The 27578-nt window shown below is 46.9% G+C and overlaps 1 protein-coding gene across 1 annotated transcript; it reads left to right on the top strand.

Moving 5' to 3' along the window:
* Positions 1-1015: 1015 nt before the first annotated feature.
* Positions 1016-27257, top strand: P3H3 (prolyl 3-hydroxylase 3). Its single transcript, XM_053371698.1, has 15 exons — positions 1016-1684; positions 5092-5244; positions 6937-7123; positions 8677-8808; positions 8923-9053; positions 9547-9636; positions 11155-11207; positions 11359-11417; positions 16138-16262; positions 16364-16459; positions 21088-21238; positions 22740-22857; positions 23983-24058; positions 24482-24622; positions 26681-27257. Exons 1-15 carry the CDS (start codon positions 1211-1213, stop codon positions 26897-26899), a joined length of 2205 nt encoding a protein of 734 aa, XP_053227673.1. The 5' UTR covers positions 1016-1210; the 3' UTR covers positions 26900-27257.
* Positions 27258-27578: the final 321 nt, after the last annotated feature.

Raw genomic sequence — 27578 nt, 5'->3', positions numbered from 1 at the left:
CCAAGATTTATGTGAGGGGGCAGAATCTCAGTTAATTATTTTTATGTATTTACTTGATGGGGGGCAGCTGCCCTCATTTGCAGCTATGCCCATGGACCCAGGTAAGCCCTGCCTTGCAAAGCTGATCACAAGATGCAGTGCGCACACACAATTTTAATGGGATTGCCCATTAATTTGTAGGGGGGCGGCCCTCTCAAATATATTATGGGGGGAGCCAAAGGGACCTTGGCCCTAGGAGTTGGCTCTTAAGGAGCCAATCATGGCTGGCTGGCAGGCCTGTTGACTGCATTCCTTAATGTAGAGGCACTCCTGTTGTTGTTTAGTCATTTAGTTGTGTCCACCTCTTCATGACCCCCTGGACCAGAGCACGCCAGGCACTCCTGTCTTCCACTGCCTCCCGCAGTTTGGTCAAACTCATGCTGGTACCTTCGAGAATACTATCCAACCATCTTGTCCTCTGTCGTCCCCTTCTCCTTCTGCCCTCCATCTTTCCCAACACCATGGTCTTCTCCAGGGAAACTTCTCTTCTCATGAGGTGGCCAAAGTACTGGAGCCTCAGCTTCAGGATCTGTCCTTCCAGTGAGCACTCAGGGCTGTTTTCCTTCAGAATGGAGAGATTTGATCTTCTTGCAGTCCATGGGACTCTCAAGAGTCTCCTCCAGCACCATAATTCAAAAGCATCCATTCTTCGAAGATCAGCCTTCTTTATGGTCCAGCTCTCGCTTCCATACATCACTACTGGGAAAACCATAGCTTTTACTATACGGACCTTTGTTGGCAAGGTGATTAACCTCCTCGCACACACATGTCCTCTATTTTGCCTGACCTGTCCTGTATTTTGCCCAACCAAAGGCGGCAACCCTACTTAAAGCACAGGAATTAAGCAGCAAAACGTACTTTACCACCTCCAGGCTAGGGCAGAACCAGCAAACGCGTGCGCATCCCTCCACCACTGCGCGCCCCACCTTCCTTCCCCGCCGCCACCGCGTCCTTCCCCGGCTTGTTTGGGCCGCCTCTGCCCCTGGGAGGAATTTCCAGCCTCGGGCAGCAGCTCCGGATTACGCTTCCCTTCTCCCCGCCTTCCTCTCCCCCTCCGCCAGCAGCGCAGGCCCCTTTCTCCGCCGCCTCCTGCCCGCCCCTTTCGCCCCAACTCCTCGGGCGACGTCTGCAATTTCTCCCCTTGGCTGCTTCTCCTCCTTTGCGCTCTGCCATGGCTCTCCGCTCGCGGCCTCCTTCCTCCTCCTCCTCGCCCCGCTCCTCGGTCCCCTTCCTCCTCCTCCTCCTCCTCTCCATCCTCCTCTTCCTCTCCTCGCCCTCCTCCGGCCACCTGGCGCCTTACGACGCGCTCTACGCCGACGGGGTGCGCGCCTACTTCGCCCAGGACTGGCCCCGGGCGGCCGAGCTGCTGCAGCGCTGCCTGCACAGCTACTCTGGGCTGCAGGGCGCTCGCCGGGAGTGCCAGGGCGCGTGCCAGGGGCAGGCCGGCTTCTCGGCGGGGCGCCCGCCCTCGCGGCCCTGGGAGACGGGCTTCTTCGAGCGGGTGCTGCAGCGGGCCGAGTGCCTGGAGGAGTGCCTGGGGCGCCGGCTGGGCGGGCAGCCCTCCCTCCACCGGGCCAGCGCGCAGATCCGGCAGGACTTCGAGGAGCGGGAGCCCTATAACTACCTGCAGATCGCCTTCTTCAAGGTGAGGGGCAGGACGGGGCCAAGAGGCGCCCGCAGCTGCTGATGTGGCTGCCTCGCCTGCCCGCCCGCCTGCCTTTGAAAACTTGGCAAACTTTCTTTTTCACTTTCCCAAACTTGGGCTTTCCAGCTGTTTTGGGACTACAGCTCCCATCATCCCTAGCTAGCGGGATCAGTGGTCAGGGATGATGGGAATTTATAGAATTATAGAATTGTAGAGTTGTGATGCAGGAATCTCCTCTAAAGCATCCATGGCAGATGGCCAGTCAACCTCTGCTTGAAAACCTCCAAGAAAGGAGAGTCCACAACCGCCGGAGGGAGACAGTTCCACTATTGAACTATCACTGGCAGAAAGTTTTCCTGATGTTTAGTTGGAATCTCCTTTCTTGTAACTTGAAGCCATTGGTTCGAGTCCTACCCTCTGGAGCAGGAGAAAACAAGCTTGCTCCCTCTTCCATGTGACAACCCGTGAGATATTTGAAGATGGCTTATCATATCATACTTTGTGGTCTTTGCATTAAGAGCAACCATGTGTCGTCTTCTTCTATGGGCAGAAAAATGCCTAGTGCAGTCAAGAAACATTCAGGCCCTGCAGAGTTACTCAGCAAAAATAAATAAATGTGCAGATGGCCAAAAGCAATTTAAAGTGGCAGGTCCTTGGCACTCAGTCCAGAAGTCCTTGTTTATCCGTTTTGTTCTTCTGCTACGTCTCCTGCCTTCCCATTCCATGCCTGGACTGCCGTAGAGCAGAGTTAGCTGCTACACACAAGCACTTCTAAAACGGGGTTATGGGCATAAAACTCAGGATTCCCCTTCCCCTTGCAACATATTTTATAGAATCATAGAATCATAGTGCAACCTCCTGCCATGGAGAACCCTTTTGCACAATGTGGTGCTTGAACCTCTGGCCTTGAGATGAGGAGTCTTATCCTGTACCAAGTGAGTGGTGATGGGTGCCTCGTGCCTTCAGGGCAGGCCCTGCCATGAGCCACAGCGAGGTGATTTCCCTTGGGAAACGGATGCCTTCTTCTCTTCAGCTGGCAGAGCTTGGTGTGCCAAACAGCCTGCCCTTCGCTGCCTCAACCCTCAGGAGCGATAGTAGAGGATGCTGGGAAATCACTAGCATGAGAATGTTGCTGCTGACCCTGTGGGGTTCTGCATATGGACTGGGCTGCATATGCACCTCCAGCAACAAAATGCCTTGGGCTGGCGATACTTGTATCCGTGCCGGATTTTTTTCTTTTTCTTTTCTTTTTTAAAAAAAACTTTTATTGATAAACGCAATACTTACAAACATAAACCAGAACACTAAACAAGCTTATTATACATAGATACATACACCTCTTAACTTAGATTACAAAAAAGAAAACAAACATACAAACTAAACATACAGACATAATTTTTGACTTCCCTCCACCTATATGTGGCTTCCTTTGTTTCTTTTCTTCTTTTCACTCTGTTATCAATATTATTTTTGACTATCTTGTCTTATACCCATTTCTTCTTAATTTTTTACTCTACAAGTTTCATTCATTGCATATTGATATATTAATATCAGAACAATGTTTTTTGATGTATTCCTTCATGCAAGTCCACTCCTCTATCAGTTTCTGGTCTGATATGCCTCTTACCACTGCTGTAAGTCTTGCTGAGTCTATATATTCACAAAATCTTATTTGCCATTCACTTATTGAGGGATTTAGGGTATTGCGGACAGTTGTTCCACACAGGGCGCTGAGCCAAGAGGGCACAACACCGAGAAGATTCATTTGGGGGCACCAAATGTTGGCCTCGCTCAGGGAGCCATGCAACCAAAGTCTGCCCCTGCTTATATTTTCCCCTCACAGACTGCAATCATTTGTAATCTGAAATAGGCCTTTGTCTAAATCTTGAAGTTGTATACAGAGGTTGACAAGAACTTTAAAACAGGGGAAATGGTGTTCTTTCAGGAACCATTTTGAGAGGGGGAAGTAGTCACGGACACACATATCCTGTGCTGCAGAGGGCAAGTGTTTATTTGACAGGGCTACCAATAATAATAATAATAATAATAATAATAATAATAATAATAATAAATTTATTATTTATACCCCGCCCAGCCAGCTGGGTTTCCCCAGCCACTCTGGGCGGCTCCCAACAGAACATTAAAAACATAATAAAACATCAAACATTAAAAACTTCCCTAAGCAGGGATGCCTTCAGATGTCTTCTAAAAGTCAGATAGTTTGTTTCCTTGACATCTGTTGGGAGGGCATTCTGCAGGGCAGGCGCCACTACCGAGAAGGCCCTCTGCCTGGTTTCCTGCAACCTCACATCTGACAGTGAGGGAACCGCCAGAAGGCCCTCGGCACTGGACCTCAGTGTCCGGGCTGAGCAATTTGGGTGGAGACGCTCCTTCAGGTACCTACATTTCCATAGTCTGCATGTTGGGTAGCTTTGTTTTTAAAGCAAAAATCCCTTTTGCTTTTAACAACAAACAAAAGCTGTTCGACAGTGGAATGGGCTCCCTCAAGAGGCTGGGGACTCTCCTTCACTGGAGGTTTTTAAGCAGTGTTTGGTAGTCCATCTGTTGGGGAAGCTTTAGCTGAGGTTCCTAAATTGCAGGGGGTTCGGCTAGATGACCCTCTGGGGTCCCTTCCAACTCTACAATTCTATGACATCTCTTTTGACATCTGATAATACTTGTTGTTGTTGTTTAGTCATGTCCGACTCTTCGTGACCCCATGGACCAGAGCACGCCAGGCACTCCTGTCTTCCACTGCCTCCCGCAGTTTGGTCAAACTCATGCTGGTAGCTTCAAGAACACTGTCCCACCCTCTCGTCCTCTGTCGTCCCCTTCTCCTTGTGCCCTCCATCATTCCCAGCATCAGGGTTTTTTCCAGGGAGTCTTCTCCTGAGGTGGCCAAAGTATTGGAGCCTCAGCTTCAGGATCTGTCCTTCCAGTGAGCACTCAGGGCTGATTTCCTTCCAAATGGAGAGGTTTGATCTTCTTGCAGTCCATGGGACTCTCAAGAGTCTCCTCCAGCACCATAATCCAAAAGCATCAATTCTTCGGCGATCAGCCTTCTTTATGGTCCAGCTCTCACTTCCATACATCACTACTGGGAAAACCATAGTTTTAACTATACGGACCTTTGTTGGCAAGGTGATGTCTCTGCTTTTTAAGATGCTGTCTAGGTTTGTCATTGCTTTCTCCCAAGAAGCAGGTGTCTTTTAATTTCGTGATAATACTATGAGGTATAAAAAAACCTGTAACAAATGTTTTTAACTTGCACCGCTTTGCATGTGTGTTTGTGTGCGTGCTATTAAATCCAAGAATGGGCTTGTCCACGTTCTCTGCCACTTCAGTCTGAGAATGGTGCCCTCGTGGCCCTCATTTTACTTCTAAATGGTACTCTTTTGTTCCTGCAGCTAAAGAAACTCGATGAAGCCGTTTCCTCAGCTCACACGTTCTTCGTGGCCAATCCACAGCACCTACAGATGCGCGAGGACATGGAGAAATACCGGCGCATGGCGGGGGTGAAAGCGGAAAGCTTTCGGGATCTTGAGGCCATGCCACACTGGGTGAGACGCTTCTGGGAAATTGGATGTCGCTTGGCAGATTAAGAAGGGCTGCTTTGTGAAGCCTACTGGGGCCTGGGGGTGGTAAAGAATTCACAGAATCATAGACGTGGAAGGAACCGCCATGGTTATCTAGCCCAATCCCCTTGCAATGCAGGAATCTCAACCAGATCTTATGTGACATATGGCCATCTAACCTCTGCTTAAAAACCTCCCAAGGATTGAAGGTGGGGGTGCGCCTCCCTTCCCACAGCGCTACCTGTGGCTCCAGAGGGGATGGTAAGCTGAAAATGGCACAGAAGGATGTCATGGAATTCTTCTCAATATGGATCCAGATTCCAATGTATAGTTAAGTAAAGGTAAAGGGACCCCTGACCATTAGGTCCAGTTGTGACCGACTCTGGGGTTGCGGCACTCATCCCGCTTTATTGGCCGAGGGAGCCGGCGTACAGCTTCCGGGTCATGTGGCCAGCAGGACTAAGCCGCTTCTGGCGAACCAGAGCAGCACACAGAAACACCGTTTACCTTCCCGCTGGAGCGGTACCTATTTATCTACATGCACTTTGACGTGCTTTAAAACTGCTAGGTTGGCAGGAGCAGGGACCGAGCAACGGGAGCTCAACCCGTCGCAGGGATTCAAACCGCCGACCTTCTGATCGGCAAGTCCTAGGCTCTGTGGTTTAACCCACAGCGCCACCCGTGTCCCTTAATGTATAGTTAGCAGAGTAAAAACTTAAACACGTTGCAGGATTCCCAAAAATTAAACCAGAGACAATAAATATTTCATCCAGCAAAGTTTTACTGCTACGGAAGGCAAATGAGCATAATGGTCACAAATCCAATACAGTGGAACCTCTGGATGCGAACGGGATCCATTCCGGAGCCCTGTTTGCAACCTGAGTAGAATGTAAGACATGTCTGCGCGTGCGCGGGTCGCGTTTTGCCGCTTTCACGCATGCGCGTGACATCATTTTGAGCGTCTGCGCATGCGCGAGCGGCAAAACCTGGAAGTAATGTGCTCCATTACTTCCAGGTTGCCGCAGAGCGTAACTTGAAAACGCTCAACCTGAAGCACATTTAACCCGAGGTATGACTGTACATTCAGGATTGGCACTGTCCATAAGAAATCCAGTTGCAGCAGACTTAACTTAAACTTACAATAACTTATAATAAGTCTAAACCATAACACAATATACAGAACACCACACCAGAAGGAAGAGAGGTAGAAAGAGAAAGTGAAACCCAGGCTCCTCCTGGCCTATTATAGTCAGCATGACCTTGACAGAAGAGATAACAGAACCAGTTTAAGCCAGCTGTACTCAGCTTCTCTGAAAGTATAACCCAAACACCATGAACCTTCGCTTGTTTCTTTCACACAGAGAAGCTTCCAGAACCCTCTTGAATTAAGTAGAATAGGAAAGATCTCTACACATCAGATCAATACTTTCTGCACTAAGAAATGCAAACTGACAAAGGAAGGGTTAAAGACCCATCAGACAACTATTACCATTCCTACATGCTGCTTTTAGGACTTAAAAGATACATCTGGCCATAAACTCCCATACCTCATGTGGTTTGGCCCTGAGAGCTTAGCCTCTGGTTGCAAAGGCCTGCTACCACAGCCCCCCATCACTATCCCATGAGAGAGTCACAGCCTGGGCTGTCCTGGGGGACTGATGGGTTTGTGACTTGCAGGTGGCCTACGAAGCTGGAATTCAACATTACAAGGCGGATGACTACCAGCAGGCGGTGACAAAGCTGGAGGAATCGCTCAAAGAAGGGCTGCTGGCGCTGGAGGACTGCAGGGCCCTTTGCGAAGGACCTCAGGAGGATGAGGAAAAGGAGGAGGAGACACAGCTTGGCCTCTACGAAGCCATTGCAGGTGGGAGCAGCAAAAGTCTGAGGGAGTGCTGAACCTTCAGAGCTGGAGAGAGCTTGTGGTTTGAGGCAGCCTTCCTCTTGAAGCAAGCACACATGCTTACTCCTCTGTAGACTCTAATAATAATAATACCGTATTTTTCGCCCCATAGGACGCACTGGCCCATAAGGCGCACCTAGTTTTTTGGGGGGGGGAATAAAGGGGGGGGAATTATTTTCCCCCCAGGCGCGGGGCTGGGGGCGGGGGAAGCCGGAGCTTTCCCCGACCTCAGCCCCCAGAACGGGTCCCAGAGCGATGGCGAAGTTGCGCACAGCTTCGCCATCGCTCCCGGAGCTTGCGGGGCTGGGGGCATAGCTTCCTGAAGCCTGGAGAGCGAGAGGGGTCGGTGCGCACCGACCCCTCTCGCTCTCCAGGCTTCAGCGAAAGCCTGCATTTGCCCCATAGGACGCACACACATTTCCCCTTCATTTTTGGAGGGGGGAAAATGCATCCTATAGGGTGAAAAATACGGTAATAATAATAATAATAATAATAATAATAATAATAATAATAATAATATTTATACCCCACCCATCCGGCTGGCATGTTCTCCAGATGCTTAACGAATATCAAATGCTTGCCTAACAGTCACAAAAAACGGGTGAGGGTTTAAATAGTTGTGGTGGGGACAGCCATTAATGAAACTTCCTGTGTTATTTTAAGAGCAGTTAGAGGGGCTTTTGGGCTGGGATCTGGCAACAGAAAAAGAAGGTTTATTCATTTCCCAGCGATGTTTTCCCAATTGAAATGTCCTCCCACCGCAAGCATCTGTTTCACCTCATGGGAGAAAAGGGGCAGGTGTGTTTTCATTTAGGTTGCTTTCCTGCACTGTGGTCCCATAGCCCTTAAAGAAGCACCTTCTGCTTTTCAAGTGCTGCTCTTCGTATAATAATAATAATAATAATAATAATAATAATAATAATAATAATAATTATTATTTGTACCCCGCCCATCTGGCTGGGTTTCCCCAGCCACTCTGGGCGGCTTCCAACAAAGATTAAAAATACATTAAAATGTCACACATTAAAAACTTCCCTGAACAGGGAAAAGAGGGAGGGGGTCCCGCAAAAGGCAGGTCAGGTCATCGTGGAGAGTTAGCCATCTGGTTTCCAGGATACAGGCCTCGAAATCCGACATGCGGGTGAAGGCCCTGGGTTTCTTTAGGGTATTGTAACCCTCCTGGCAAACAGAAGGGGAAGAAATGGAGGCAGTGAGAGATTTTACTTTCTTGGGCTCCATGATCACTGCAGATGGTGACAGCAGCCACGAAATTAAAAGACGCCTGCTTCTTGGGAGAAAAGCGATGATAAACCTAGACAGCATCTTAAAAAGCAGAGACATCACCTTGCCAACAAAGGTCCATATAGTTAAAGCCATGGTTTTCCCAGTAGTGATGTATGGAAGTGAGAGCTGGACCATAAAGAAGGCTGATCGCCAAAGAATTGACAGTCCGGCTGTGACTTGGGGGGCATGTATTTTCTATTTCTATTTCTCCTTCTCCTTCTGCCTTCTTCCAGCTCACTACATCCAGGTCCTCAAGTGCAGGCAGAAGTGTGTCCTTGACATTGCCACCAAGCCCGGGAGGGTGTCTTCCACAGAAGACTTCATCCCGTCTCATTTTGATTTGCTGCAGTTTGCCTATGAAAGAAGTAAGCAGGGGAAGCGGTGCTGAGTGGGAACGTGCCTAGGACAAGAGTGGGGTGGAGCATGGATGGAAGGGTAGTCGGAGCCATTGTCACTTGAGTCCATCTTCTCGTCTTCAGCTGGGAATTTGGCCCTCGCCGCTGAATGTGCAGCTACCTATTTGCAGTTCTATCCATCAGACGGGGCTTTGCTGGAGAAACTGAAGCAATACCAAGCAGAGCTGGGAGACGTGCCCATCGCAGCCAGAGAGGTACCAGTAAACATTTCTTCCATCTGGAAGCAAGCACCACATCAATGAGAACAAAATATTTTGCACATTGGGTATAATCCAGAGAGAGTTAAGGATTCCCAACTCTCTCATGAAAATCACTCAAGTGACTTTAAGGCACATGGATAGATAGCTGTGCAGATTTACTGTCAGAGTTTGTTGTTGTTGTTTTTAAGCAAAAAAGCGGGAGCCATTTTATAGTACAGTGGTACCTCAGGTTACATAGGCTTCAGGTTACAGACTCCACTAACCCAGAAATAGTGCTTCAGGTTAAGAACTTTGCTTCAGGATGAGAACAGAAATCGTGCTCCGGCGGTGTGGCGGTGGCAGGACGCCCCATTAGCTAAAGTGGTGCTTCAGGTTAAGAACAGTTTCAGGTTAAGAACGGACCTCTGGAACGAATTAAGTACTTAGCCCGAGGTACCACTGTATATTTTTTTAATGCCTGGTTTTAATATCTTTATTTCATTCACAGAATATCCGCCACTATGTGGAGAGGTCTCTTATGGAGAAGAAACTCATTTACTATGCAGTGGAGCACCTTGGGGAAACTTTTAATGACCCTGTAAGTAGCTGCAGTCCACTTTTTCATCTATGGACGTGTATTTGACAAATTAATATATGGGAGGGGACCGTTCCCCCCCCACACTTCCTGCCTTGGTGCCTGAAATAAGTGATGAGCAGGAAGAAAAGTATGGATATCAAAGATACTTCAAGATGGCTGCTTCCGGTTGAGCACAGTGAGTTCCCAAAGCCAGGAGGGCGAGGACTGTTTAAATAAACGAATCGACAGCTTACCTCCCTGACACAAAGTACACCTTTGGTCAGGAATCTCACTTGCTGAGGCTCCAAAAAGATCCCTGCGGTTTGGTGATTTTCAAAGAATGTGGTGTGCCACACTGGTTTGGCCCGAAAGGATGGCAAGTGTAGCCAGAATATTCAAGGACAATCAAATAAACATTTAAACATTAGTGTAGTGTATAATAATAATAATAATAATAATTCATTATTTATACCCCGCCCATCTGGCTGGGTTTCCCCAGCCACTTTGGGTGGCTTCCAACCGAATACTAAAAACAATACAGTGTCAGACATTAAAAACTTCCCTAAACAGGGCCGCCTTCAGTTGTCTTTTAAAAGTAAAATAGTTGTTTATTGCCTTGACATCTGATGGGAGGGCATTCCACAGGGCGGGCGCCACTACCGAGAAGACCCTCTGCCTGGTTCCCTGTAACCTCACTTCTCGCAATGAGGGAACCGCCAGAAGGCCCTCGGCGCTGGACCTCAGTGTCCGGGCTGAACGATGGGGGTGGAGACGCTCCTTCAGGTATACAAGACCGAGGCCTGTATAGGACTGAGGCGAGTATAGCATAGCACAGCACAGCACAGCACAGCACAGCACAGCACAGCACAGCACAGCACAGCATAGCATAGCATAGCATAGCATAGACAGAAACAGTATCCCTGCCTCTGTTCAAGAGCATTGGCTATTCTACTGTTCTCCACGATATATTGTTGCAAACAGGGATTTTCAACACTGACAAATCTGACACATCAGAAAAGAGAAAGGCTTCTTTGCACTGATGAGGAGATGAGAGTTTCTTTGTTTCAAAGTAGACATCATATAAATGAAATTACCTGGCAAAAGCAAGCTCACAGCTCTCATTGAGTTGGTATACACACTTAAGGGACATATGTAAGACGCTCGTTTATAATTACATTTTGGGAACGATTCAAGTTCTTATGTAGCTGCATTGCTTTATAGTTTCTGAATGTCCCATGATTACATTATAAAGTAGTTGTATTCTGTGTTATAAATCAAGCACCGCTCTGGGCTCCAGTGTATTTCTTATCAATGAAAAATTAGTCTGGTATTGGCAAATTTTTATTCTGAAAGCATGGCCCAGAGAAGAAAGCTTGGGAACCACAGCTGTAGCATGAACTAGCTGGGAGGCAGAGCATGTGTGCGCATACTATGGTGAGGGAGCAGGAACTTTATACTGCAATATGTAGAAGGAGTGAGGGTTCTGCCACAGCATGGAAAAATCTTGTGTAACATGAGTCTGTGCCTTTATTTCTTTAGGATTCGTGGACTCCAGAGGAATTGATTCCTGAAAACATAAAGGAAAAACACAAGTAAGCACCAGAAGGTAGAGAGGCTGGACTGAGGGGGAGCAATATTAAGTTGTAGCCTTTGCTTTTTTGCTAAACTTTTTAATAGGGGAGAGTCTCATGTCCTCCATTTCTGCAATTGATGGCCTTTTTTGTGTTTGTTTGTTAATCCAAGAGAAGATCAAGAGAAGCAAAGGCTGAAAGCCCCAGATATGGGACAGCAGGAGCCAAGAGGTGAGTACCAGAAAATGAGCTGACAGAAGGGAGGAAAGGCTGATGAGGCAACAAGACTCAGTCATCCCCACTGACTCCCTATGGTGGTTTGAGGGGAGTTGGGCTTTGGTGAGTGAGATGAGCCTGAGGCTTCCTCTGAACCTGGAGCTAAAGAGGAGAAGGGACCAACTCTGCCCCTTCTCCAGCTCCTAAGTTCAGCTGAAGCCTGGGATTTGTTTTGGCTCTGTGCTTGCTAGGCAGAGGTAAGGAAACATAGAAAGTTGCCACCTCTCTCTGCGAACTAGAGGGGAGATGAATGTGCATGGCTTGAAGCAAGCCTCTCCCCGCAGTCCTGTTCCAAATTGTTGGAGGTCGGGCCTTGTTTTCTCTCTTCCTCATCCCCTGCAGGCTCCAAGTTTAGAGCTTCAGAAGGAAGGGGTCCTGGCAAAATGAAAGTTTGGGTTTCCTTATTTGTTGTTATTGTTGAGTCGTTTAGTCGTGTCCGACTCTTTGTGACCCCCTGGACCAGAGCACGCCAGGCACTCCTGTCTTCCACTGCCTCCCGCAGCTTGGTCAGACTCGTGCTGGTAGCTTCGAGAACACTGTCCCACCATCTCGTCCTCTGTCGTCCCCTTCTCCTTGTGCCCTCCATCTTTCCCAACATCAGGGTCTTTTCCAGGGAGTCTTCTCTTCTCATGAGGTGGCCAAAGTATTGGAGCCTCAGCTTCAGGATCTGTCCTTCCAGTGAGCACTCAGGGCTGATTTCCTTCAGAATGGATACATTTGATCTTCTTGCAGTCTTTGGGACTCTCAAGAGTCTCCTCCAGCACCAGAATTCAAAAGCATCAATTCTTCGGCGATCAGCCTTCTTTATGGTCCAGCTCTCACTTCCATACATCACTACTGGGAAATATAATGGTAGCCCCCCCCAAAAAATGTTGACACTCCTGTTCAAGTTTTAGATTTAGCCTTGTGGCCTTTGGAAGAGCACTGAAGAATTTTGAACAACCCGCTGGTTTTATCTTAATTAGGCATTTCTGCTCCCAGTGAAAAATAATAATAATAATAATAAATTTTATTTATATCCCGCCCTCCCCAGCCGAAGCCGGGCTCAGGGCGGCTAACAACAATAAAACAGTACAAAAGTACAACACAAACAACACTCTAAAATCATTCATTATAAAATTAATTAAATTCAAGCCACTGGCCACCATTGGGCCAGAGCTCCGCGAAGATTGCCGAGGGAGGGAGTCAGGCTGTGCCCTGGCCAAAGGCCTGGCGGAACAGCTCTGTCTTGCAGGCCCTGCGGAAAGATGTCAAGTCCCGCAGGGCCCTGGTCTCTTGTGACAGAGTGTTCCACCAGGTCGGAGCCACAGCCAAAAAAGCCCTGGCTCTAGTTGAGGCCAGCCTAACTTTTCTGTGGCCTGGGACCTTCAAGATGTTTTTATTTGAAGACCGTAAGTTTCTCTGTGGGGCATACCAGGAGAGGCGGTCCCGTAGGTACGAGGGTCCTAGGCCATATAGGGCTTTAAAGGTTAAAACCAGCACCTTAAACCTGATCCTGTACTCAACCGGGAGCCAGTGCAGCTGGTATAGCACCGGATGAATGTGATCTCACAGCGAAGACCCCGTAAGGAGTCTCGCTGCAGCATTCTGCACCCGCTGGAGTTTCTGGGTCAGTCTTAAGGGCAGCCCCACGTAGAGCGAGTTACAATAATCCAGGCTGGAGGTGACCGTCGCGTGGATCACAGTGGCTAGGTCAGGGCGAGAGAGGTAAGGAGCCAACTGCTTAGCTTGGCGGAGATGGAAAAATGCCGCCTTTGTTATAGCTGCAATCTGCGCCTCCATGGAAAGGGAGGTGTCGAAGATTACACCCAAACTCTTAACGGACGGTGCTGGCACTAATTGCACCCCCGCAAGAGATGGGAGTTGCCCCCCCAATCCCATATCGTCCCGTCCCAGCCACAGGACCTCTGTCTTCGAAGGATTTAGCTTCAACCGGCTCCCACGTAACCATCCAGCCACAGCTTCCAGACATCTGGTCAGTGTGTCTGGGGCCGAGTCAGGATGGCCATCCAGCAACAGATAGAGTTGGGTGTCATCGGCATACTGAGTTGGGTGTCATCGGCAACTAACTTTGAAGCCGTGCTTGCACGGGTATTTTTTATCGCTTGAATTAAGTTTGCTCTGAATTCAATTGGCTTTGGTGAATTAGATGAAGCTTTACTTTTTATTTTAGAGGATTTACCCTGGGTTTGAAATACCATTTTGTTTTGTGATCCTTTCTTTTATATATATGTAAACTGTGCGAAGGATAGCTCAGCTGGTAGAGTGTGAGATTCTTAATCTCTGGGTCCTGGGTTTGAGCCCCATGTTGGGCAAAAAGATTCCTGAATTGCAGCGGATTGGACTAGAAGAACCTTGCGGTCCCTGATAATGATAATGATAATGATAATGATAATAATAATAATGATAATAATAATAATAATAATAATAATAATAATAATAATACCTTTATTGTCAATGTACAACCCGTGTACAATGAAATTAACCAAGCCTCCCTCCCCCCCACAAACACTCAGTCTCATTGCACTCTGTGTGCTTGTCGCACAACACACCAACCCTGAAAGTCAGTTGCACTATATTATTTTCCGTTCAGCAGCCTAACAGCCCACGGATAGAAACAGATTCCAAACTCTATGATTCTGTGAAATGACAGGTACCCAGTGCTGAAGCTTCCAAACTCATGTTAAATCAGATCGACTTGGAGGTTGCTTAAGAGGCAATATGCTGAGAAATCGGAAAGTACTAGGGAATTAGGAGCTTGTTCACTATATTTAAGAGCAGCCCTGCTGGATCAAGCAAATTCATCAACATCATCATCACTTTTAATTTGCATACCGTCTTTCTATCTTACAATACCCAAGGCGGTTTACAAGCTGAAGAAACAAAGAATGCACACCGTATAACAACCTAATGCAATACAAAAATATGATAATAAAACATAACTTTAAAATACGCAACCTACATCAAATAAGTAACATTCAACATTCCTTAGAATAGTAGATTATATTAAATATCAGCATATAAAAATTAAACTGAAATCCACTCTTAAAAATTACAATAAATAATTTCTAAACTACAATCAATAAAACAACGGCAAGCTACAGTGCATAAAATAATGCAATACAAATGGAGAAGCAGAGACTGGAGGGTGGGGCAAGGCAAGTGGAAGGAGGCTTTGCCTGATGAAGTCTCTCCCAGTTGCCATGTAGTCCAGCATTCTGTCCCCACAGTAGCCAACAAGATGCCTCTGGAAAGCAGGACTCTCCCTGCATACTGCATCTGATTACAGAGGCCGTGTAACCATCACGGAGCATAAAGCCATTGACAGCCTCATCCTCCATGCAAACTTGTGTTGGGCCCATAGCTGCTTTTGCAGAGCCAGGCAGCACCCTTGTGGTGGCAGTGTTTGCTTATGCACAGGCCTTGCAGCGGCAGGGTTGCCTTATGCACATGTGTTGTACCCATGCCAAAGCGCATTCCCTCCCAGAAGGAGCGTGTTGCCCCCTTTCTGCACAGCGCAGGGGCACACGCTCGTCTGATCTGATGCTGTTCCTTTGGCCATCTGCACAGCAGATGGGAGTGAAAGTGAGGCCAGCAGTGGCTGCCCTGCCTGTGTGACCCAGTTACAGAAAGGTAGCCGTGTTGGTCTGCCATAGTCAAAACAAAAAATTTTTTTCCTTCCAGTAGCACCTTAAAGACCAACTAAGTTAGTTCTTGGTATGAGCTTTCGTGTGCATGCACGTGTGTGTATCTGAAGAAGTGTGCATGCACACGAAAGCTCATACCAAGAACTAACTTAGTTGGTCTTTAAGGTGCTACTGGAAGGAAAAAAATTTTTTGTGTGACCCAGGGAATGGTGTTGCCAGAGATGAGCATTCGAACACTATGTTTCTGCCTCCTTTTTGGACAACAGCTCCTCTACTTTCAACTGGGACCGAAACTGTTGATTTGGAATGGGAGACATGTCTGGCTGGTGGATTGTACCATGCATGTTCATAGGTAGTAGCTTTTGACTTTATCAGCAAAGATTTGTCAACGTATCTGGTTCTTATGCCAAAGGTTATGGCAAATTTACAAGGTGAAAATAAGCAATAGCGGGATTGCAAATCACACACTGTTTGCTAGTGTACTAAATGTGAATAAAGTATACTAAGGATCTATCTGGATGACAAATCCTGAGTGTCTTTGAGCCTCCTAGTGGTCTTGCTCATTGGTTTTACATAATTTTATACTTTTTTTTTTACTTTAACTATTTCCAAATATAAAATAAAAGGTTCTTTCAAACCTTCGGACCTCCCTCCCTCCCTCCCTCCCTCCCTCCCTCCATGGGCTCCATATTCAAAGAAAAATATTTTGCGTCTTTTACCGTTATCTATCTGTTACATATCCATAGTTACCAAAGTTCATTTCACATTACAAGTGCCAGTGTATCCCTGCCAATGATTTTAACTGTTTACAGTGGTCTTTTAAATATATTAAAAATTATTCCATATAACCGGTGTTATATGGTCTTACAGGTATTCTCCCTACACGTTTGGGAAGCAACACATAAATGACTAGGGACTGTAAGGAGATCAGTTTCCTCCCTGTTTATTTACACCCCTTGGGCACAGCAGAAGGATAGCATTGCCTCATGTTGCATTCCTATTACGCCTTGCTCATCTCCTTTCCCCAGAACCCCTTGCTTTCGAGGGCATCACCATCAGCATGGACGCCCAGCAGCTCAATGGCTCCCAGAGAGTTGTCTTGGACAGAGTCCTGACGGAATCTGAATGCAAAGACATCCTCCGCCTGGCCAAGGTAAGGTGTGCCAGTACCTGTTCTGCATCACCCCCCGCCAGCAGCAGGAGAGGGAGCCAAGAGCAGCCCTGGGTCCCTCACATTGTTTCTCTATGTTTCAGGCAGCTGGAGGAACAGAAGGCGGCTATCGCGGCAGGCGTTCTCCGCACACGCCCCATGAGAAATTTGAAGGATTAACAGTGTTAAAGGCTCTGCAGGTAAATCTCTATATTATTATTTTTAATTGAATTTATATACTGCCCTATACCCAGAGGTCTCGGGGGGGTTCACAGAAAAAATCACAATATATAAAATAAAAATATAAACAATAGCCCAATAACACCCCCCCAAAAGAGCCACATTTTAAAAGGGTGTAGGACATGGGTAGGCAAACTAAGGCCCAGGGGCCGGATCCGGCCCAATCGCTTGCGGACGTTCTGGGAATCAGCCCATTTTTACATGAGTAGAATGTGTCCTTTTATTTAAAATGCATCTCTGGGTTATTTGTGGGGCATAGGAATTGGTTCATTTTTTTCCCTTCAAAATATCGTCCGGCCCCCCACAAGATCTGAGGGACAGTGGACCGGCCCCCTGCTGAAAAAGTTTGCTGACCCCTGGTGTAGGATGTCAAGCAGGTCAACCAAAGGCCTGGTTAAAAAGGAACATTTTTGCCTGGCGCCTAAAGGTATGAAATGAAGGCGCCAGGCAAACTTCCCTGGGGAGAGAAGAGAAGGCCTGTTTTCGTGTTGCCACTCTCCGGACCTTGAGATATTGTGGTCCTGAGCCATTTAAAGCTTTATAGGTCAAAACCAGCACTTTGAATTGGGCCCAGAAACTAATCGGTAGCCAGTGCAGTCAGACCAGGATCGGTGTAATAGACTCAGACCGTCTTGCTCCGGTGAGCAACCTGGCCGCTGAATTCTGCGCTAGCTGAAGTTTCCTGTCTTCAGAGGCAGCCCTACATATAACACATTGCAGTAATCTAACCTTGAAGTAGTTAGGCAATCCCTCTTGAGATAGGGGCGTAGCTGGGCCACCAGCCGCAGCTGATGGGAGGCACTCTGGGTGGCTTTAGAAGGGGCAAGCTCCTATTTCTAGGTGTAGGTTTTTTCTTTGCATCTTCTCTGAAGCTAGAGAGAAACCAGAGGTGCGAGAACTTTAAGCCAGAGTACACTGTCAAGTTAAAATAGCAAAGAAGTTGTAAACAAGTACATTTTTAATTGGAGTTGAACACTATATGTGAGGCAATGTTGCCTGCTGTGTGTTTATCTACATGCATGCGTAAAGACACACTCATGCATGTACAAACACACTTTCCTCCTGTGGTTGGAAATGACTGTGAAACATTCCCGTTGCTTCTTCTAGGGAAGGCATGTCCAAAGTCTGTTTCAGGGGCCTAATCCGGCCCACTGGTTGATTTAATCCTGCCCCCGTGGCAGTATACCGTATTTTTCGCCCTATAGGATGCACTTTCCCCCCTCCAAAAATGAAGGGGAAATGTGTGTGCGTACTATGGGGCGAATGCAGGCTTTTGCTGAAGCCTGGAGAGCGAGAGGGGTCGGTGCGCACCGATCCCTCTCGCTCTCCAGGCTTCAGGAAGCTATCCGCAAGCCTTGGGAGCCCGGCGGGAAGTCATGCCGGGCTCCCAAGGCTTGCGGACAGCAGCCTACAGCCCGAAACCCGGGGAGCACAGCGGAGCGCACCCCGGGCTTCGGGCAGCTCTCTGCAAGCCTAGGGAGCCCGGCACGCCTTCCCGCAAGGCTCCCCAGGCTTGTGGATAGCAGCCTGCATCCCGAAGCCTGGGGCGCGCTGAGGAGCGCACCCCGGGCTTCGGGCAGATATCCGCAAGCCTGGGGAGACCGGCGGGAGTTCCCGTGGGCTCCCAAGGCTTGCGGATAGAAGCCTGTTCTGGGGGCTGGGGTCGGGGGAAGCTCGGGCTTCCCCCGCCCCAGCCCCAGCCCCGCGCCTGGGGGGGAAATAATTTTTTTTCTTTATTCCCCCCCCCAAAAAAACTAGGTGCGCCCTATGGGCTGGTGCACCCTATAGGGCGAAAAATACAGTATGTCCTCAACAACTTTGGTCAGCCCTCACACATGTTCACTTCATCAAATCTGGCCCTCTTTGAAAAAAGTTTGGGCACCCCTGTTCTAAGGTAAAAAAAATTTCAGGAGGGAGAAATTTTCATCTGAGAAGTGGCAAGGGAGTGTTTAACCTTTTCCTTGACCCAGTGCTTCTCTACTCTAGATAAAAACATTCCTGTAAGGATTATTTCCCCCTACAGGGTTTCAGATGTGTACATACAAACATGTATGTGAGGCCCCATGTGAGACAAACGGTTTGGGGTGTGTGATTTTTAGCATAGAAGTGGTTGGCGCAGAAAGGGCTCAGCACACGCAGATGGGCTTCTTCTCTCCAAACAATCTCTTCCTGAAGCTGCTTTGCCTTCCAAAAAAAAAAAGCCATTGGGTTCTCTGAAACGAATTTGCATGTAATGTATAGTTTTGCCTTTATGTAGCCTTCATAGCCTGTGATGTATGCATTTATTCATGTTCTCTGGCAAAGAGTTTCTGCAGGATTTTGAAGAATGACTTTTTTTGTTTTTCGCTTATTCAAAAAACCAATGAATTTAGAAACATTATTGCACACAGCATCGTGCCGCAGGCTTAGCCCATAAAATACTCTCCATCATAGAATTGTAAAGTCAGAAGGGACCACGAGGGTGATCTAGTCCAACTCCCTGCAACACAGAAATCTTTTGCCCAACGTGGGGCTCAAACCCACAACCCTGAGATCAAGAGTATCAGGCTATACCAGCCGCGCTATATCCCATATACCTCTCCTCCTTCGTACCACCCAAGAACCATCTCATTATTAGTCTTGCTGCTGCTAAGGATCATAACATTTCAATGTGCCTGCAGATAAGATTATAAAAGTAAAGGGACCCCTGACCATTAGGTCCAGTCGTGGCTGACTCTGGGGTTGTGGCGCTCATCTCGCTTTACTGGCCGAGGGAGCCGGCGTACAGCTTCCGGGTCATGTGGCCAGCATGACTAAGCCGCTTCTGGCGAACCAGAGCAGCGCACGGAAATGCTGTTTACCTTCCCGCCAGAGCGGTACCTATTTATCTACTTGCACTTTGACGTGCTTTCGAACTGCTAGGTTGGCAGGAGCAGGGACCGAGCAATGGGAGCTCACCCCGTCGCGGGGATTTGAACTGCCGACCTTCTGATCGGCAAGTCCTAGGCTCTGTGGTTTAACCCACAGCGCCACCCGCATCTCTAGATAGGATTATACTTTTCTTTTAAAAATTGCTTTCTAAGTACATTCATATGGTGACATTTTCCCCGGTCCTCCCACCCATTATTCCAAGAGGAATGAGTCTCCTTCGTGGGCAACGATGTGTCTCTCGTCCGCCTTCAGTTTGGTGGGGAAACGGCTGTCCTCTAGCTTCTGACAAGTTGGCAGACCTCGTATCGTGCATTACATGCTTGTCCTATAAGTGACAAATATTTTGCCCAAGACCAGCTTGCAAAACAAAGCCTTACAGGGACCATACAGGTGGGGGGGGGGACCCAAATATCTAAGGATTTTCATTGCTGGATTGTATTTAGAGACATCACCATCAGGAAGGATAAAAGTGAGAGTAACAGAAGGCCTGAGAAAAACACTGAGGCCATATTATGAGCATGGGTGGAGTCTTGACTAAGATGATCCTATTGTGAAACATTTGATTAGAAGACAAAAAGATGGAATACAAAAGAATTGTGTAGAGGGAATAGAGGAGGCCTGGAAAAGAGCCCAGGCTCCAAGCATTTCTTCCCAATGTGTTTCTTAAGGTGTGTTTCAGTCTTAGGCTGATGTGATTATCTCACGCCAGTGAATATTCCCAGCATTCTTCCTTTCTCCTGTCCTTCCTTGCTTGTGTTCTGTCTTTATGAGCATTTCTTTTATCGAATATCCTTTATTAGGCATAGCAAACCACTTATCAAACAGACACCGTATACAAATTGTGCAAAATACGAGCTCAGCATAACAAGGTTTGTCCCAGCCAGATCTTTAACTCCAGAGGAAATCAATTTGCATAAATAATACAGTACAACATTACCACATCACCAATCAATTAAGAACCACTAAATCTTTTTATAATGGCCCAGTCTTTCTACATGGACAGCACTCAAAAATTCAGCCACTATTAAAGTAATTTGATCATTCCTGTCTGAGAGCAGGTCCTGAATGTCAGTAGCGTAGAATTGAGCCTATTGAGTTGTAAGGCCTCTAATAATTGTCTTCTGGCATAAATGCCAAAATCACAAGAAAAGAAAATATGCTATGAGCATTTCCACTTCAGGCCCCATTTCTTCAACTGCACCAGTGAGAGACCCCTTCCTCCATGCTTCCTCGTCTGCAGTCGTGGAGGGTGCCCCATTGCAACAGAGGACAAGCCTCCTGTGCTATGGAGAGTTGTGCAGATGAAGGAATTTGGGCAGGTGCAGATTGCCATGCAACACATACCTTGATGCAGGCAAGGAAAGGCAGCCAAGGGGACCAGGGAATAAACAGCCATAGGATTTCCTTCTCTCACTTCATTGATGCTTTGAAAGGTAAACAGATATTACCCTGGCAGCTCTAACAAACAAGACAAGCTGCACCAACTTTCATTCCCTCCTCTCCCCAGTTGTTACATGTGCAGAAGCCCCTCTCCTGCATTTTGCTAAGGAAACTGCTGCATATTCTGGCAATTGTTGTCTGTACCCTTTTTTCTCTTTCACATGTGTGCCTGGAGCTTCACGCAAATTCAGGACACTTCCGTAAATGATGGTTTCTGCAATGGCTTTTTGTCTTCTAGCTGGCTGAGGAGAGCACTGTGAACTGGAGGGATGCTAAGCTTCTCTTGCAAGCCAGTGAGAAATCCCGGAAAATTGTGGAATCCTATTTCACCCCTGGCAAAGACCTCTATTTTTCATTTACACATCTTGTGTGTCGCACGGCTGCCGAGGGTAAGGAACTTTGCCTCTTCTCATCGGCACAATGTTCCACACTGAACAAGAGCGTTTCTACATTGTTAGTTGGAAATACGACCCGGCTGATAAATTTACTGCTTCAAAACAAACAATTAATAGAAGTGATGTGAAATATACTTGGAGTCGAGTGTGGATTTCATGCTCTTTATTCAGCTCATAGTAGTGAGGAATGGAAGTTCCCCCAAAATATCTGCTTTATATACATTATTTACACAATGGGCCGCACGTGATTGGCTAATTCTGGGATTCTCCTGTAGGCCAATCAGGTTGTGGATTCACTTCCACCTGGAGCTGGATTGGGTGGCTCCTGCAGACCAATCAGACTGCTGCATTGTTCTAGGACCAATCATACTCCTGCATTTTGGATCCTATTTTTCTAGGACCAATCAGACTGCTGCATTTTGGATCCTATTTTTCTAGGACCAATCAGACTGCTGCCTTTTGGATCCTATTCAACTCAGTACATAACACCATGCAAACAATTCAATTGAAAGGCAGAGTAAAAGCCTTGGCTATGCTACTATCATCTAATAAGGAGTGAACATCAGCACTGAATCTTACATTTGTGAATATTCAACATATGCCAAAGTTTCAAATTTTTCTGTTTGCAAAATTCACACCAAAATTCGTAGAATTGTAGTATTGAAAGGGACACTGAGAATCATCTAGCCCCCCCCCCCTGCAATGCAGGATTATGTAGCAGTCCCATATGGGGATTGAACCTGCAACCTTGGCCTTATCAGCACCACACTCTAACCAACTGAGATTCTGGAGTTGCATGCTTCCAAATACAAATTATCAAGAGTATCAAACGTGAAATGTCATCAGCTAAACTCCCTGAGATATGCCTGTCGGAATCCAGCAAGAGAGTTCCACATACATAAAGTAGGCTTGTTATATGTGACTAGTTGGATCATAGCCTAATTATCAATGCACGCTAACTATAAAATACAATCTGAGGGCCTTCTGGTGGTTCCCTCACTGTGAGAGGTGAGGTTACAGGGAACCAGGCAGAGGGCCTTCTCAGTAGTGGCGCCCGCCCTGTGGAACACCATCCCATCAGATGTCAAAGAAGTAAACAACTATCTGACTTTTAGAAGACATCTGAAGGCAACCCTGTTTAGGGAAGTTTTTAATGTTTGATGTTTTATTGTGTTTTTAATATTCTGTTGGGAGCAGCCCAGAGTGGCTGGGGAAACCCAGCCAGACGGGTAGAGTATTATTATTATTATTATTATTATTATTATTATTATTATTATTATTATTTTATTCAATAAAAATGCTGGAATGGCAGATATCAAATATTTTATGAATATTTCATTCATTAATTTATTTATTTCATTACACTTGATTATTTCATCTTGTCCTTCCCAACAGGATGTGTCTGTTCCCCTCCAACATTTTCCCTTGCATTCTTCAACATTTTCTCCTGGTGTCAGAAACAAGGCATTTTATGGTTTTCATTGGTGTTGTTTAGGAGAGCAGGAAAGTCGTATGGACCTCAGCCACCCAGTCCATGCTGACAATTGTCTCTTGGACCCAGAGGGCAGCACATGTTGGAAGGAACCTCCTGCCTACATATACAGAGACTACAGGTGAGGCACTGAGGGGGAAGACTGATATATGTTTTTTAAAGAGCCACATGTACATTAATTTATACACAATCCAGATGAAGGCGCTATATTTATTAGGCCATCCAAAATGTCGCAAAATAGTGCGTAAGCTTTTGAGGACATCTTCACCAGGCTACATCGGGTTTCCTAAACTTGGGCCTCCAGCTGTTTTTGGATCACAACTCCCATCATCCCTAGCTAGCAGGACCAGCGGTCAGGGATGATGGGAATTGTAGTCCAAAAACAGTTGGAGACCCATGTTTGGGAAATCCCAGGCCAGGTGGTAAACAAAGCAAGCAGGGGGAAGAAGAAAAAAAGATGGCTGGTGGTAAAGTTGGGACTCTGCATCTTGTAAGAGTGTTAATGGGAGGAGTTTTCAGGTGTTCAAATGAAGAACCCAAAAGCTTGCACACCATTTTGGTGGTTTGGCTGACATTTTAGATGGTCTAGTAAAAAGTACTGTCTTCATAATGAATTTCAAAAGGTTTCTCATGGGCATTGCTGTCAACTTACAGATTTGAAAATAAGGGATCAGGAGCCAAAATAAGGGATCAACAATTACTTTGATAAAATACATATTTTGTTGCGTACAAATGGCTTTAGATACTTATTAGGTCCATAAATTACCATATAGCATATATTCAACACAAAAAACAGCAACAATTTGTTATTGACAAAGGACAGCTGGACATAGAAAGGGCCCCATTACCTTCAGTAGCTTATTTAAGGGACATCATCAATAAGGGACAGCAGCGGGACATGGCGCTGGGATAAGGGACTGTCCCGCCAAATAAGGGACGCTTGACAGCTATGCTTATGGGCCAACATGGCTGCCTTTTACATTTTGTGTCGGCTCGACGTTCTTTGCTTCGGTTTAAAACAACAGCCCAGCAAACATTTCAGAAAGAGTTAAAGAACGTGCTCTGGGGTTTTGTTGACGTTGCAAATGCCCGTCAAGCGTGCACGTGTAACAACACAAATCCTCACTCGAGCGGTGCCAGTCTCTGTGGCAACGTTCATGTCCAACCTGGCTCTTAAAGAGGAGCGAAGAACCTCGGAGCAAATCCCGGCTACCCATAATTCTGCCTGTCTCCCGTTTCTCTGCAGTGCAATCCTCTACCTGAACGATGACTTCCAGGGGGGGAACCTCTTTTTCACTGAGATGGATGCTGTGACTGTTACAGTGAGTCTGGGCCCACAGCTTGGGGGGGGGGGAATGGCTGAGAAGGAAGAACAGCTGTAGCTGGGATCCTCCCCCTCCCCTCCAACAGAACCTGTCCTTGGCAACAGCAGCAGATTCAAATTGGGCAGTCAAAGGCAAATTCAGTCAAATTTCACCCTGGGACAGGCATTAACTCCTTGTCGACTGGTATGCCTAGCTCTTCTGCTAATCGCTGCGTTCCTTTCGCCTTTCTGTCCCTCTTCAGTCCTGCATGGTGCAGTTCGCTCCAGAGCCAGGGGGACCAACATCCCGTCAACAGCTCACAAATTTGCCATCCAAATTTGTGTCCCAAGAAGAAGCCAAGTTGGAGAAGGGGAAAAGGGTGGGCTCATGGCAAAGCCGTCGATTCACACCAGTCTCCCTCTTTCTCTTTCTGTGTGGCAGGCCGAGGTGCGCCCTAAATGTGGAAGGCTGGTGGCCTTCAGCTCTGGTGGGGAGAACCCTCACGGCGTGTGGGCTGTCACCCGGGGGAGGCGCTGTGCCATTGCCCTCTGGTACACCCTCTTTCCAGAGCATGCGGAGCAGGTAACGCAAAGCAAAGAAGAGCTGGAGGATGTATGGATGAGGGAGCCAATGGCCATTGTCCAAAGGCATATATACTTAAGTAAAATGGGGGCTGGGTTGGGGGCGAGATGAAGTGTTGGTGTTGACCTTTAAAGCCCTAAATGGCCTCGGTCCAGTATATCTGAAGGAGCGTCTCCTCCCCCATCGTTCTGCCCGGACACTGAGGTCCAGCTCCGAGGGCCTTCTGGCGGTTCCCTCACTGCGAGAAGTGAGGTTACAGGGAACCAAACAGAGGGCCTTCTCGGTAGTGGCACCCTCCCTGTGGAACGCCCTCCCAGCAGATGTCAAAGAGAACAACAACTACCTGACATTTAGAAGACATCTGAAGGCAGCCCTGTTCAGGGAAGTTTTTAATGTGTGACATTTTAATTACAGATAGGTAGCCGTGTTGGTCTGCCATAGTCAAAACAAAAATTTTTTTTCCTTCCAGTAGCACCTTAAAGACCAACTAAGTTAGTTCTTGGTATGAGCTTTCGTGTGCATGCACGAAACCTCTCGTGTGCATGCATGAAACACAACACCTCTCAACCCATTGGAGAACAACAACCACCCTCCCAACAGAACACTGACCACCAACTACCACCGAAAAAGTGTTACACGAAAAGGGACTCCACATGGACGCCTTCTGATGGACGCAATACCACACTGGACTTGTACATTGACTGCTTCCGCCACAGAATCCAAACAGATGTGACCAGAAAACACCATCACTTACAACAAAATCTAAACCATGCTGAAAGGAGAGCCATAGATAATCTCAGAAACAGGTATCTGAAGAAGTGTGCATGCACACGAAAGCTCATACCAAGAACTAACTTAGTTGGTCTTTAAGGTGCTACTGGAAGGGAAAAAAAATTTTGTTTTGACATTTTAATGTATTTTTAATCTTTGTTGGAAGCTGCCCAGAGTGGCTGGGGAAACCCAGCCAGGTGGGCAGGGTACAAATAATAAATTATTGTTGTTATTATTAGCTTATGCGGCGCATCCAAGCAGCAGGTGGTAGAATTTAACGCACACACACCCTGTGGATTTCCGGAGGAGGAAATACCACTTTTTTTATTTGATTTATTGTATTTCTATGCTGCTTTTCATTCAAATGAATCCCAAAGCGGCTTACAAACAAGAAAAAACAACATGATAAGCCATAATAGAACATCACAAACACAGCATAAATCATATAATTAACAAATCATCAATAAAACAATTACAATCTATAAAACAACAACTGAAAAATAAAATAAACATCGCAATTACAACAAAAGTCAAATGATTAACAAATCAATATGGCATTTATAATCTATAAAACAATATTGACAACAAAATAGCAACTTTAAAAAAGCTAAGCACTGTTAAGCTCATACACACTCTCATAATTCATAATTTTTCACTCTACAGTGGTACCTCAGGTTAAGTACTTAATTCGTTCCAGAGGTCTGTTCTTAACCTGAAACTGTTCTTAACCTGAAGCACCACTTTAGCTAATGGGGCCTCCTGCTGCTGCTGCGCCACCAGAACACAATTTCTGTTCTTATCCTGAAGCAAAGTTCTTGACCTGAAGCACTATTTCTGGGTTAGTGGAGTATGTAACCTGAAGCGTATGTAACCGGAGGTACCACTGTATTTGGTTCATTAAAATAAATATAAAATACACATAATGCATGTTATTAAGCTAGCTCAACCCTTCAGCAAGGAGACCATCAACTTACAAAGTGCTGCTCTTCAAGACTCCTTCCGCCTTTCTAACTAGGCACACCAACTCTAGGGGGCTGAGGTGTCTTCGCCCACCTTGATACTTGTTTGAAAGGGGCCCGGTGCATGTTGTAGAAGGCTGCGCTGGCACTGTGTGGCATCAGGAGATGCCACAGGGACTAGCGCAGCCTGGGATGCGGTCACACCAGCCTGCGTGGTGTTGAGAGATGCGCGTGATGTCACACAATGTGTGGCCGGCCCCCTCAATCTTGGGGGTGACCAGGCGCCTCCGTTTCCAACACATACGGTCTTCTCACTCTCTTCTTGTAGGAACGGGCCCGGGCAGAAGAGCTGATGAGGCAGAAGGAGGCAGAACAGGAGCAGTCGCATTCAGAGGAGGAGGAGCATGCAGGAGCTGAACCCAGTGGTGCAGACTCCCCCGAGCCCCCGACTCCAAAGGGAAGAGCCAGGTCCACTAGCCAAAGGACCAGGTCAAACTCAGACTCTGGGATACAGTCCACGAGGCTGCGAGCCAGAGATGAATTCTGAGCATGTTGGACATGCACAAGCCTTTCAGATTTTGTAGCAGCTCGTGGCAAGTGAATGACTTGGGAGTTTTTGCCCTGTGCTAGGCATCGTGGCAAAGCAGCTTTGCTTCTCCATGTGGCACCACCAGAAATGACATCAGAAGGTGACTTGGGGGTCCTTGGACCATGCCCGCCCAAGTTAGCCAGAGAATCGTTTTGTCCCCACTGGGATGCCTGTGAACCAGGAATAATCCATGCTACAACTCTCTCATCTCAGCTATAGCCTCTCATCTCTACACAGGAGTAATAAGACTGTTGTAAGGATGACTGAGATAAAGTGCTTTGACCATTCTGAAGTGCTATATAAATGTTGAATATCATTCTTTTACCAATCCCGTTTTTCACATAGTCATATGAAGGAATTAAAAAAACAGGAGGGGGAGCACCACCAGAAATGGATGGGTCTGAGAAATTTTGTTGTGACGAAAACGCACACTTGTGGAACCAGCTAGGCCAGGGCATGAATCTGTGGTGGGCAAGTTAAGAAATGAATGAGTGGGGAAACCTGAACAGACCTTTCCTAGTCCTGAGGAAATGAAGAGTAAAAAAGCAGAGGGAAAGAAATACTTGCGCCAATTAATTTTCTGAGATATAGCCTAGGAACAGCTTGTGCTGTCTGTGCCAGATCTTCAGTAGATCAG

This window comes from Podarcis raffonei, chromosome 17, assembly GCF_027172205.1.
Source record: "Podarcis raffonei isolate rPodRaf1 chromosome 17, rPodRaf1.pri, whole genome shotgun sequence".
In the NCBI taxonomy this organism is placed as follows: Eukaryota; Metazoa; Chordata; class Lepidosauria; order Squamata; family Lacertidae; genus Podarcis; species Podarcis raffonei.
Note: the sequence above shows the minus strand (reverse complement) of the source record. Positions and strands in the feature narration are given on the sequence as shown.

Bases quoted from the DNA above. Each gene is read 5' to 3' on its own strand.
- P3H3 (XM_053371698.1), top strand. From the start codon at position 1,211: ATGGCTCTCCGCTCGCGGCCTCCTTCCTCCTCCTCCTCGCCCCGCTCC. The intron at 8,809-8,922 runs GTAAGCAGGGGA...TCTCGTCTTCAG, and splicing joins GCAGTTTGCCTATGAAAGAA to CTGGGAATTTGGCCCTCGCC. The intron at 9,054-9,546 runs GTACCAGTAAAC...TTTCATTCACAG, and splicing joins TGCCCATCGCAGCCAGAGAG to AATATCCGCCACTATGTGGA.